The following is a 14,353-nucleotide window of genomic DNA, read 5'->3' as shown; positions in this document are numbered from 1 at the left end:
ATTTCCCTCAACTCGCCTCCCCTGTATCCATGCCTGATTACCGGTTCTGTCATAAATTTTGCAACCAAATGAAGCATGTGAGTAAAGAGTAAATATTAATGGACAGTGAACCAACACAATATTCCCTAACAATCTATTTTTCTTAAACTGTGCTATGCTGTCGGGAAATCGGCACTTACTTTGACAATTGAACATTTAAAATTTAGCATTTATTTGACTTATTTAAGTTATCTTTTGAGAAATTCTTGAGGAATTTTGTTTGATTAAAAGAACTATATGATGCGGCCTGCGGCCGTCCCTTGCTTTGGCCGTCCTTGTGCAGTGCACACTCAGCACACCTGCTAGGATCGGCCCTGGGGGAAAGTACATCCAGAGTGAGGTTGGGAGTAGAACCCCTCGCCTCAAGTGTAAGACGCAATCGCTTAGATCACTCGGCCACTGAGACCAAATTAGTAGACTTAGTAAACAAAAATTCAGGCAGCGAAAGCTTCCTGCATTTGTTGCACATGCAGGCAGGTAGCGTGCAACACGATCCCAAACTGACAAAATGGCAACTGGTTGTTGATATGGTGAATTTGGATTACTGTCACATGTTTAGTGACACTCCCAAGGTTATGACAAATCGATTGACGTAAGAATTACCAAAATTGGCCACACCATTTAGCCTCTACAACGCCGCACAGGAACAAACATATACATACATCGACTTATAAACACATTTCCCTTCTTTGCGTCGTGCACGCGCAGTCGGGTAAAAAGGTGCATTCTTCCAAATATTTTTTCTAACTCTTAGAACACTGACTACAATCAATTTGATGTAACAATTCTGTAGTCATTTTTTCAGCGAAATTGCAATAACAAATTTAAATAAAATACACAGTATAGCACATGGAATAAAGTAATGTAAAATCACAACTTGAAACTTCATTTGAACATAATTATTTTGATTCATGATTAAATTATGAAGTTACATAAAAACGGACTGCAGCAATAGCGAAAGTCAAATTTTGGAGTACTCAAACATAAAATTACAAATACAAATGTGACGACCAGCAACAGGCTCTGGGCCCAGCTAGGCTGGTCCTGGTCAATTAATTAGTCCCCAATGAAGATCAATGGCCCTCTTAAAGCTATCCACTCCCTTGCTCATTACCGCCTCTTCCGGTAAGCTATTCCAAGTGCCCACGACCCTGCTAAAGTAGTAGTTTTTCCTGATTTCCAAGTTAGCCTGAGATTTAAATAGCTTAAAACAATGACCAGTAAAAATTTTAAAGAAATACACAAGATAATCACAATAATCGTATTGGTATTATATTGGAAATAAATTTAAAAAAAAATTGAAACCTCAGCGCTCTCGATCTGACCAGTAAGAAATAAATGAAAAATATTTTCATTTTCCATAATGTCTAAGCGTACTACTTGGTTACTATAACAACCAACCAACCATTGGTGCTATTCACCATTGCCATTTACTGAGAAGAAATGTTGACATTTTATATGTAAATAAAATCATCTCGTCCACTGTTTTATTTTGCAGCGAACGCTTCACAAAAATTTTTCGGATTATGAATAAGAAATAATCACAAAATTAATAAAGAAGTTAAGAATGATGTGGTAATTTTAGGCTACAGTCATAGTTAAATAAATGCGGACGTAGTAACCTACGAGGATCTGCTGGGATATCCTCGTGGGCTACAGTAAGTCGCGCATGCTCATTGCAGCTAACATCGGGATGACTGGATTTGCCCGCCACCTATAGCATAGCAGAAAGCGTGCATCCGGGCAATTCTCCTGCTTTATGCATTCATACTCTTTGTTTTTATACTTGTCATATTGAGGTAATAAATGTTGGATCGATTGAGTGTTTTAAAATGAAGTAACTGTCTTACCTATTTTTGAAGAAGAATATTGGTGACAAGTTTGTAGTCTGCTCAATATTCATAGATTTTTTTGTACTGTTGCTTGTGCATGGTGAAACGTCTACGATCTTAAGCTTTCATCTTTAACGACGATCTCATCTTCAGAATATGGCATCTGCGATTGTGAATGGATTGATAGTCCAAGGACTCTCAGATGAAAATGACAATTCATCTAATCATCATCCCAAAGAAACTATTTATATGAATGGGACTGCAACTGACACTTCAGACTTATTAAAATCTGAGCCGGTAAGGTTTTTTCTTTCTTTTTTTTTTAACCTGCTTGCACGTTTCAGTGTCCCTTCAAACTCAAATAATGCAGAGAAAATTGTGTTTGATCATTAGGTGTTTACTTAATGATGTGAATGGCTCTTAATTAAAATTGATTGAAGATGACTTCATCTTCATGTGTACGCAATGTCTATACCGATTTTTTTTAAAAATAATTTTATACGTAACGAGCATCTACTACTGGCATTCTTTTCATTCAAAAGTAATATGCCTTTAAAATCTAGCAATAACAAGCTTTTTAATCCTTTTTACTATTTTAAAAGTAGGCACTGCTTCATATTTTTCTTGCGGTCCTAAAACTGTCGAGAATTAAAATCTCAGTTATAAATTCATTTTTTATTCTGAAGAGAGCATTCTGTGAAATGAAAGAAACAAGCGTCATGGATCTTATGAATACGAAATGTTTTACAATCTCTTATTTTTTGAATTTGATTATGTCATTTATGTCATGGTTCTTTGCAATCATGAAGACTTGGGTTGCCAGGCTTTTATCTCATGACAGTTTTTGCCATTTCTAACCATGGTTTTTGAACAGTCATGTTAATAACCTCTATGTTCACCATTTTTGTGATCAAAAGTTCCAGCTTTTTGCAATAATGCATTAATGAGACCTTTAATACAATGTAGTGTTTAGTACTATTAATGTTTTTTTTTTTTGCAATAACACCATTGAAGAAAATCAAGTTTAGGATTGCAGCTAACTACAACCATTGACAAGTATAGAGGAGAGGGGTATATACATACATACAGAGAACTCAGGTTTTTTCAAACTTAAAATATATAAAACTTAAGAAAAAGTTATATTCCTACGGCAGCACTGTGATCCATTTCCCAAGAAAACTTGAAGCAATTGACAGTAAAATTTCACAGTTATATCAATCAAGCAGTTTTGAAACTTTAAAGTTATTTGTGCTGACTTTGTTTAAATGCTAATGCGACTTTATACTGCATAGTGAAAATTAACTATGTAAAAGTAGCTTGTTTAGTAGTGAATATGATTATTTATTAATCAAATTTGTTGAAAAACAAAATCTACTTTGCTAGGTTTAACAAAATTGTAAACATGAGAAATAGATTAATATTGGCTATGGGGGCATTTTTGCCTGCTGTTTTCTGGGCACATTTCGACAGTCTAAAAGCAGCTATGATTTTTTGAACGGGGGCAAAAAACTGCAAACTGCTGCCCTTAATCCAGCTTGCTTTAACATTGAGTTTCAAGACAACTGAAATTAAATTTATCACCCGGACAAGGGCCCTGGCTTGCTCCCCCCTAAATCCAGCACTGTCTAAATATGCTCATATTTATTCCTTATAGCTTAAATTTTAAGAAATAAGATACTTAAAATAATTTTTCAACAACTGATGTGATGAGTCATATCGTTTTGTTCACAAATAATCTTTTTATTATGAATCACTGAACAGATGCAGAAACAGGGTTCGTACGCTCCTTACAAACTCCTTATAAACTCCTGCTTTTTAAGGAAATAAAATAAGGGCCCTTAAAACTCCTGAATTTTGCTATTATCTCCTTACAAACTCCTTATTTTTTTATTCTACATGAACTTAAAGATGTTTTTTCTATCGCCAATCCGATAGGAGTGATTACGTTGTACCTAACTTTACCGAAATTCCGCTATTTATTCGTCTGCTAATGCCGGAAATCCGATTTTTTCGTTAGACAAATTTCTTCCCCACATCCGAATTTTTTTCCCAAATTTATGACGATTATGTATATAGTTATTTGTAAAACAACATCTTGTAGATTTGTTAAAGTACCATTCTGAAGGTGTTTTTTTTTTCTGCTTCTATAAATTCTTTTATTTAGCCCCCCCCCCCCCCCCCCCCCCCCGTATTTGAATTTGATTCCAAGGCGGCTCACATCAAAGAAAATGCAGTAAATGCATATTTTACTATAAATTTAGTATGTTTGTGCATTCAATGTTTTGTATGAAAACAAAAATAAATATTAGAGTTGTACATAGTTTTTCTGAAATAAGTTTCAAAAAATACATCTTGAAACAGGAAACTAGTCCTTAAAAAATAAAATGAACTCCTGCGAAACTCCTTAAAAACTCCTTACTTTTGATTTTCAAAGTTGAGTATGAACCCTGAGAAAGTGTTCCCAATTTTTTTGTAGCATTAAAACTGAAATTTTTTGATAAGCTGCTAGATCTTATTGGAAAAGAGTAGAAATTTAGAAAATACTCACTGACTGGTTCAATGGACCAGTAACCACGGAAGCCCCCCTCCCTCTAAGGACACTGGATCACCCCCCAAAATGTTGCAAAGAGCCCCCCCCCCCCTCAAATGAGCATCATACCCGTCAAAACAAACCCCCATAAAAATTTCAATGGCATGGTCTGCGCCATGACTCCCTCTAAGCAGTGATGTTCCCATTAATTTTTCTGATGGTATACTCCCAGTAATCCACTGCCCACAATATGTGTATGTGATCATGTACATAATAGTAGAGGGGCATACTACATTCCGTGGGAAATTTCGTGAGGAAATTGTGAGACCAATTTCAATATATTCCTTATGGTCTATACAACTATGCCTCACCGGGTGTTTTGCTTGAATTCGTGTCAAACGGCCTGTATGACGTCATCAATCCAAGATGGCGGCTTTGATGAGTTTTTGAAATTACGAGTTTATTTTTGGGTATTTTGTGATAATTTTCTGGTGAATTTACTTGATTAATATTCCATTCACCTTCTTATTATAAATTAAAAACAAAATATTTGATTTATTTGTTTATTACTCATTTTTAAAGAAAATTCTGATAAATCCTTTTTTTTTACCTTGGCACACTCTAATTAGCAACTTAAAAGTATTTCGGGTGAGCTTTCGCATTTAAAAATACTTTTATTTTTCAGGCTAAGATCACTAAACATTAGTACAGTCAAACCTCGTTAATTCGAACACGATTATAACGAACTACTGCTAAAGCGAACTACATTTGCGGACCCAGTCCTTCTATTGAAAATCACTTAACACACTCAATACTAGTGTTTTTCAGATAAAACGAGCTACTGTTGGTACGAATTTACTTTGAAGGTCCCTTTGAGTTCGTTTTAACGAGGTTTGACTGCGTAATCGTTGCAAACTGTAGTGTCAAAAATTCTTGCAGGAAAGTGTTAGACTGGATATAGAAGCATATTCTACGTTAAGGGTTGCACTATTCAAATGTTATCTCGATGCATTTTATGCACACAATGAAGAAATTAAATTTCAATGCGATTATAAAGTGCAAAAACTAATCAACTGCTTTCAAGAAAAAAAATATGGTGAAGCAAAAGAACTTCACTCAAATGTAATGCAGATATTAATAGATTTTAAAATACATGAAAAAATAAAAGATTTTGAGGATACAGAATCAAGTGGAAGACCAATATTTAAACTTGCTTTGTTACATATGCATATGGTTGATACTATGCACTTTTTATACGGTCTGTTAGTTCAGGAAATTGGGAGAATGAAAGTAATTGGTGGAATAGTAAATATAACTAAAAAGAAAAATAGTGCGATTTTTTTTTTTTTTTTTTACTTCTCCAGAGCTGACAAGGCTTTCTGATAAAACTAAAGCAATGATTGGATTAAATGAAATGTTAAAGAGTACACATCATCATTTGGCAGGTTCAAGAGCAAAGCGACAACATGAAGATGTGCAATCTATATATAATGCCATCAGAGTATCAACAAACCCTATAACATATGATGGAAGTGAACTTATTAACACAACAACAAAGTCTGTACATAGTGAAACCACACAAACAGATGTATTAAGCATTTTAAACAGAGGCCGCGAAATGTACGCCACTTTCAAACGAGAGAGAATTGAAACTGAAAATATGAATTTCTGGGCCCCAATGAAAAAAGAAAAACTAAATCTATGTAAAAATAGCATGAAGAAAGTTGCGACAAATATAGCTGGCACTGTTCTACAGTTAAAAGCTGATCTATCGTTAGTTACCCTTTTGCTAGTTGTATCGAGGAGCCAAGCAGACATTGATTTAAATGCAGCACTTGGTGCATATGAATTTTCGGCTGTTCCACAGTCTATGTTTAATTTGGACGGGTCTATAAAATTGTCCTAAAACAAATCAAAGTTAATGAAGATTTTAGAGTAATGTGGCTCAGAAAAAGTAGACAGTAGCATCAAAGAGAATTTACCAAACCCCATGAAATACTCAAACATAACGAAGCAAATGAATAGAAAATCTTACAGTGTTGCTGTTATTGATGGAATGGCTGAGCTACAATCAATGAAGAAATCAAAGCTAGTGAAAACATGTAATGATTTAGCTGCAGAATTTAATAATAAGATCAAGGAAATTCTTTTAAATTATGATGAAACACACTTAGTGTTTGATACATATATTGAAAACTCGGCTGAAATCTGCCATGCGAAAAAAAGTGTGAGTACGTTAACACCCATTGAGTTCAAAATAACAGATTCTACTAATATTAAAAATGTACAGATGAAGACCGTACTTTCTCATATAAAAACAAAGGATAATTTGACAGCTTATCTGGCGGATAAAGCTTTAATATAGCATTGAAAGAGACCTAATCGTTAGCTGGAGAAGAGAAGCTAAATCATCATTAAAAGGTTTTGTGACTGCACTGCAAAACAGTCATGAAGAGGCAGATGTTCAAATAATACTGCAATGTCTTCATGCTTCTAGAGAAGGGGCAACCAGTATTCATATATATTCCTTTGACACCGATGTATTTTTACTAGCATTGTTCTGGTTAAAATCATTTCACTGCCCATGCTCATTTTGGACTGGTTTAAGTAATAATCGAAGAATGATCGATCTAACCACCATTGTGACCGCAATAGGACACGAAAAATCTAAAGAAATATTAAGACTCTATGCTGTATCAGGATGTGATACAACAGGTTCACTTGCTAGGAAGGGGAAACCATCTTTTTGGAAAATTTACAAGACGGCAGACATAAAGATACTCTTGATGCTCTGAGTCATCTGGGGTCTACCGAAGAATTTAGTGCAAATGATAAAGTTGCTATTGAAGGATTTATTTGGTCCGTGTATGTGCCTCTGACCAAGATTTCTGACATTGGAGAACTTCGTTGGTTCATGTTTTCCAAGCAGGAGGCTCAAAACGAAAATTTGCCTCCTACAAGAGCATCTTTGTCCCTATACATTTTAAGAGCCATTATCAGGTATTAGAGTGGCGTCTTGCTGACCAGCAGCACCCGAATTTACCGTCACCGTTAGACTTCAGATGGGAAATGAAAGACAATTTCTATGCTCCAGTTATCTGTATACTTCCTTATGCATCTGAATCCATCTTGAAGCTAGATCGATGCAGCTGTGTGAAGGGAAAATGCATTGTTTCATGTGAATGCAAATCTCAGAACATTTCATGCACTGAACTTTCTGTGTGTGGAGGTGATGAGGACTTATGTGAAAATCACAGCCAACAAAGCGATATTGATGACACTTCAGATGAAGAACTTTAAGTAAGAACTGTTATTTACTTTTTAAATCTATATTTTTTAATTAAAATCAGAATTTAAATAATTTACTCATTGTTTAGAGTACATAAAATGTAAGTAATAAAATTTTCATTGTTTCCGATATTAAGTAACGGAAGTTGTAAATTTTTCTACATTAAAAAAAAACAAATAAATAAATTCTTATAACCCCAAAACACGTGTATGCAAATAATTTTACATGTTTTTATGGAATAATATTTTTTAATTTATCGTACAAGCTTTTCAAAATATTTTTTAACTGCTATTGGTTACTAAAAAAATTCATAAAATCTGAATCGAAAATCACAAAAAAAAAAAAAAAAAAAACTTATTTTATATGGACAATTTGTTTTAAAATTTGAAAAGTAAAATATTAAATATGTAATACAAGTTGAAAAAAAAATCATAATAGGCCTCGAAAATGTGTTAAAACCGAGAATTTTCATCAATATCTAGTGCAGCCGCCATCTTGGATTAATGACGTCACACAGGCCGTCTGACACGAATTCAAACAAAACACCCGGTGAGGCATAGCTATATAGGCCATAAGGAATGTATTAGAATTGGTCTCATAATTTCCTCACGAAATTTCCCACGGAGTGTCTTTTACCTTAAGTATGCAACTGGACTATAATATGAAATTTTCAAAATTGAGGGTATATGCTATATGTCAAAAAAATGTTTGACAGTATACAGCGTATATGGAGTACCCTATGGGAACACCACGTCCTCTAGGTGGCACCCCTGTAGTAGAGGTGTAGACTGGTATTTTTCTTTAGTAGCCAGTGGCTACCAACACCAAAAACTTTGGTAGCCAAGCATACACCCACACATATACATATAAATATATATACATACATATATATATATATATATATATATATATATATATATATATATATATATATATATATATATATATATACAGAAAAGCACCGTTTATACATTTCTCTTTGGTACGTTTTTTGAATTGGTCCCTGCAGAATCCAATACATTTTAATGCATACCTATTGTACGGGTCATTCCATGTCAGTTCAACCACACCCCAACACCCACCATCTCAGATTTCAATGAAACTTTGTATACTTCTATGTTTCATAGTCCTATGTTACCTCCTAAAGTATTTCTTCTCTATCTAAAATTGTTTTTATTTTATGACCCTTCAAAGTTTTGAGATTTTGCGTTAGTTGTCATTCACAGTTCTCTCAGAACGAACTGCAGCTGTTTGCAAAAAAAATTATTTCTCAACAACTAAAGATAAAAAGTTTTTGAAAATTTTCACATTATACATTAAGACTTCAAGCATTTTAGAAAAAAATATATCAAAGATCTGAATTTATATTCAGCAATTAAAAAAAATTAACAAACTGAAAATTTTAAAAATTTTTCATCAAAAAAAATGATTTTCAAAATTTTAATTTTTTGGCATGAGGGTCGAAATTAAAATAATTTATATATTTTTTTAAATGATCAGTAACATGTGTGCTAACATATAAAATGAGAATCTTTAGGGGACTTTGAGGGATTCTGCCTCCTTACCCCCCTTATTTTGATAAAAGAAAAAAAATCGATCACAATCTTACAAACTTAGCTAATTACTAATAGCATCAAAAAAAATTTGAATAATGACATACATTGGTGTTTGAACCCAAATTTAAACATTTTAATACTCAAGATTTTTTTTGAATTGAAAGTAGTTAATTAAATAAATTAATAATAAGCAATAAAAACAGGTTATCGCGAAATTCGAAATTTTCCTACAACAATTTATGCATACTAAAAATTATTGTTTAGTATGCATTAAGACAACATAGAAATTAAAAGAGAAATCATCTAATTCTAATTTATAACTAGGCAATTAATACAAAGTATCACAAATCCTATAAATACCAGCTCATAGTTCTTAAATTCCTTCTACCTTATGTCTGTTTTCCTACTAAGAAGATTAGAAAATATGTATGTCATTCTAATTATTGTGTTGTATGTAATCAGATCTAGGCCAAAAAATCGATCACAATCTTACAAACTTAGCTAATTACTAATAGCATCAAAAAAAATTTGAATAATGACATACATTGGTGTTTGAACCCAAATTTAAACATTTTAATACTCAAGATTTTTTTTGAATTGAAAGTAGTTAATTAAATAAATTAATAATAAGCAATAAAAACAGGTTATCGCGAAATTCGAAATTTTCCTACAACAATTTATGCATACTAAAAATTATTGTTTAGTATGCATTAAGACAACATAGAAATTAAAAGAGAAATCATCTAATTCTAATTTATAACTAGGCAATTAATACAAAGTATCACAAATCCTATAAATACCAGCTTATAGTTCTTAAATTCCTTCTACCTTATGTCTGTTTTCCTACTAAGAAGATTAGAAAATATGTATGTCATTCTAATTATTGTGTTGTATGTAATCAGATCTAGGCCAAATACAAGTAAAAATATGATATCTGTCCAGTAATGATTTCTCTAACCAACTGGGCAAAGAACAGACTAAAAGACAAATTCGAAGCTAGACACTTCTAGTTCGCAGAGCTTTTAACTTGTTTCATTAATCTAATGCAATATCAAACTGAAACATGGATTTGTTTTCCGCTTATTAAACAGATTAGCCCAGAAAAGTTCAATTTCCCGTGCCCCCTCCAAAAGATTTTTCTGTATCCGCCCCTGAATTGCGGTATGTTGTTTAAAGCAACTTTTTATTTTATACAAATGATTTATAAACATTCTACTCTAAATATTCCTGTTTAAATACAGTGAAACTTTCAGTAACTGGACACACTGATAACCCCTGCCCCTGTAACTGGACATTTATTTTTCTTAGGGTTGGCCCAGTGCCAAATTCAATGACTGAAAATCTATCTAGCTTGAAACACATTTGCGAGAACCCCCTATCAGTCCACACCCAATTGCTATTCTAGTTCAATTTTTGCTACCAACATTCTTTAATATTAACTTTTTCTCAGAGTTTTAGGAAATCTCTTTTAGAGAATTCTATCTTTTATCCAGGGGAGTTAAGCAACCACTCTGTGCTGTTAGTGCAATTCTAAAAGGATAGTATAAAATATACCAAACTGTAGAGAAAGAAGGCACCATTATACCTCTATTCTAAATACGTGTGAGCAGGACTTTTTATCTTTAACAGACATGACTAACAAGAAGCTTTTATCTCTTTTCAACAATTATGTATTTATGCTTCACAATATATTCAAATATATTATTGATTTTACTATATACTTTTCAAAGAAAGAAAACGAAAAGAATAGAAAATTCCTTTACTGGAATTAGTTTTCATAATGTGAATATTAAGCATCAGTAAGTAAGTTGTACACACAGAAACTCTTTAGGAATTAAAATTTTAGAACCCCAGTAAGTTGACGTCCACTTAAGTCGAAATTTTTTCATGTTTCCTTGGTTTGTTGAGTTATGGAGGTTCCGTTGTAGTTTGAATTAGCACATTTTATATTAATTTCTTTTTCTCTATTCTATTTATTGCACTTAATTGCATTGCACTAGTGTACACTCCCAAAAGTAGTTGAGGAAAGGATGCAAGTTATGTTGGGGGGGGGGGAATCCGGACAAATATTGTTTTTTTCCCTCGCAAATACTAATTTAGTTTCTTATTCTCATTAAAAATATACAAAAATCCATTGAATATGAGAGATGCAATTTATTTCCTCATTTGCTATGAAGGGAGGGGGGAAGGTAATTTACTTTATTTAGAACATATTATTACTAAGCAATCAAGCTATTAACTTTTAAGGGGTGTTAACTATTTTCAAGAAATGAAAAGGATGAATTTGTTGCTGTACAGCAGTAACACTAAAATGAAAAACAGTTCCACTATACTTAAAATACACCGCCAGCTCAGTTATTCCATCTGAGGACTGCAGTTTCGTGCTTTTTAGCACTCATCAGCCCGGAATAGAATCACATGAGCTGGAGGCGAAAAATCTCTTAAGGGAGCCAAGAGAGCCAAACAAACTGGTAGCTAATACAGAATTAGCAAGCCAGGAGAATTAGGGCGGTAACTTACTACAAAATACAGTTCCACTATAGCAATTTTTCTCAAACATAAGGGTTTAGGTGGGAGGGGGGGGGGGGGGATCCTGAAAGTGCTAGAAACTGCATGATTATAAATTGGTGTTACGAGTTAATTTTTGTTTTCCGCTGTCTTAACTAAAATGCAGTAATCTGTATGCAGATATTATTGTCTGTAGCTTTTAAATTTCATGATATCTTATTTTCAGAAAGTCTATATTTTAAACAATTTTTAACTATTTCAAATTTAAAAAAAAGCTTAAATATTAAATTTATATGTCTGACTTCAATATTAAACACACTTTATATATATATTTTTAAAAAAATAATTGTTGGGAACTCTGTTTTCAAAGACATAGAAGAGCTTTTCTCTGATGCTTTCGTTTTTTCTGAAGAGGGGGGGGGGGGGGGCAGAATCCCTAAAAGATCCATAACTTTTTTCATAGGGGAAGTTAGGACTCATACTCATGATCATTTTTCATTGTTAAATATGATTTTTAAAAACTGACCCTGATGTTAAAAATTTGACAATGGCTTTTTTCACCAAAAAAAAAAAAAAATCAAAATTTTTCTTTTTCCAATTTTTTAAAAATTCTTAGTATAAACCAAGATTATTATAATATTTTTAATAAAAATATTCAAAATCTTAGCTTTTTTTATGAAAATTTCCAAAAAGGTAAGTTTATTAGTTGCTAAGAAACAATTTTTTCCCATTAAACAACAGTTCAGTTTGAATGTCTTAAAAATGACAAAAAATGCAAAATCAAAAAATTTGATAAGTCTATAATATCAAAATACATTGAGATTGAAAGAAAAAAAAACTAAGGGGTTGCTTTTTACCACAAAATAAGGAAGTATACCAAGTTTCATCAAAATCTGAGGTGGTACATGTTAAAATCCCATTTTTACGGTAGATTTGGGGTGAAACTACCCCCTATTTTAAGTTATTTCAAATGAAAAAGAAGCTTAGATTTTTTTTACATTTGAGTCCAATGTTCAACACACTGTATATTTGAATTTTTGTCGTAATTGCTGACAGTTCAGTTTTTAAGAATATGGAAGAGATTGTCTGTATGATGTTTCCTGCTTTTTTTTTTTTTTTTCAGAATGGGGGGGGGGGGGGCAGAATCCCTCAAAGTCCCCTAATGTTTTTTATTGGATAAGTTAGAATACATATTCATGATCATTTTTTAAAAAAAATTATGATTTTTAAAGCTGACCCTCTTGTTGAAATTCAGAATTATGTCAACACCTTTTTTTGACAAAAAAAATTTAAAATTTTCACTTCTCTAATTTTTTAAAAATTTCTTATGTAAACTAAAACTATTAAGATATTTTTTATCAACATGTTCAAAGTCTTTACATTTTATGCAAAAATTTTCAGAAAGATTATAGCATTACTTACCAAGAAACAATTTTTTTAATAAACAACATCTTCTCAGTTTGAGTGTCTCAAAAATGATAAAAAATGCAAAATCGCCGAATTTCAAAAGGCTATAAAATCAAAACGAATTGATATTGAAAGAAAAAAAATTAGGGGGTTGCTTATAACCATAAAGGGATGAAGTATACCAAGTTTTATCAAATTCCGAGACGGTGGGTGTTAAAATCCCATTTTTGTGGTTGATTTGACGTGGAATGATCCGTACGTTTTTCCCCTTATTACACTTTTTTCATACAGTCCCTTCAAAAACGTATAAACTCTGCTTCACTGTACATATATTTTATATATCTATGTATTAAAAATCTTAGCACAATAAAAATCAGTATAAATCAAGTCTTTAAAATAAACGTAAAAATAAGCTAATTTAAGGCAGCCTGTGCCAAAATAACTTCCGATTATCAAAAATATTAAAATCTGTACAAGATCCAAAGGGATTGAAAACTCAACCACGAAGAGCAATTCCCCGCAAAGTACGATTACAAAGGAAGCGTGGCTTCAAAAATTAATTCTTTTATTAAAATGGAACATAGACCAAGCTAATCTAAGGTAGTATACGTCAAAATAACTTTCATTTGTCAAAAATATTAAGAAATGAACAAGATGCAAAGCTATTGAAAACTCAACCACGAGGTGCAGTTCCCCGCGAAGTACGATTACAAAGGAAGCATGGATCCAAAAATAAATCCATTCATTAAAATCAAACACGAAATAAGCTAATTAAATTTAGCCTGCGCAAAATAACTTCCGATTTTAAAAAATATTTTTAATATTTACAAGATGTAAAAGGATTGAAATGTAAATCACGAAGTGCAATTTTTCGCACGAAGTACGATTTCAAATTTAATATGGCTTCCTAAATAAAAAGTCATGAAAATTAAACATTAAATAAGCTAATTTAACGCTGCATCTGTCAAAATATTTTCAGATTGAAAAAAAATTATATTATATGCTTATAACCATAAAGGGATGAAGTATACCAAGTTTTATCAAATTCCGAGACGGTGGGTGTTAAAATCCCATTTTTGTGGTTGATTTGACGTGGAATGATCCGTACGTTTTTCCCCTTATTACACTTTTTTCATACAGTCCCTTCAAAAACGTATAAACTCTGCTTCACTGTACATATATTTTATATATC

General features: G+C 32.4%; 2 protein-coding genes across 5 annotated transcripts in view; one reads left to right on the top strand and one right to left on the bottom strand.

Annotated features, from left to right (window-relative positions):
- LOC129216591 (B9 domain-containing protein 1-like) overlaps positions 1-1,443 on the bottom strand; it is a 65,980-nt gene extending 64,537 nt beyond the window's left edge. The window contains exon 1 of one of the 2 annotated variants that reach the window (XM_054850809.1): positions 1,345-1,443. In XM_054850809.1, the coding sequence (XP_054706784.1) occupies positions 1,345-1,401 (57 nt within the window). In that variant the 5' untranslated portion in view covers positions 1,402-1,443. The remainder of the gene's footprint in view (positions 1-1,344) is intronic. The other variant, XM_054850817.1, reaches the window with a different exon arrangement.
- Positions 1,444-1,786: 343 nt separating this feature from the next.
- The window catches only part of LOC129231536 (RNA binding protein fox-1 homolog 3-like), a 191,263-nt gene continuing 178,696 nt past the window's right edge, over positions 1,787-14,353 (top strand). For all 3 annotated transcript variants that reach the window (XM_054865899.1, XM_054865890.1, XM_054865881.1), the window contains exon 1: positions 1,787-2,168. In XM_054865899.1, coding sequence (XP_054721874.1) covers positions 2,028-2,168 — 141 coding nt within the window. In that variant the 5' untranslated portion in view covers positions 1,787-2,027. The remainder of the gene's footprint in view (positions 2,169-14,353) is intronic.

The sequence above is a fragment of the Uloborus diversus genome, chromosome 1, assembly GCF_026930045.1.
Source record: "Uloborus diversus isolate 005 chromosome 1, Udiv.v.3.1, whole genome shotgun sequence".
Lineage (NCBI taxonomy): Eukaryota > Metazoa > Arthropoda > Arachnida > Araneae > Uloboridae > Uloborus > Uloborus diversus.
This window is presented reverse-complemented; position numbering and strand designations above follow the sequence as displayed.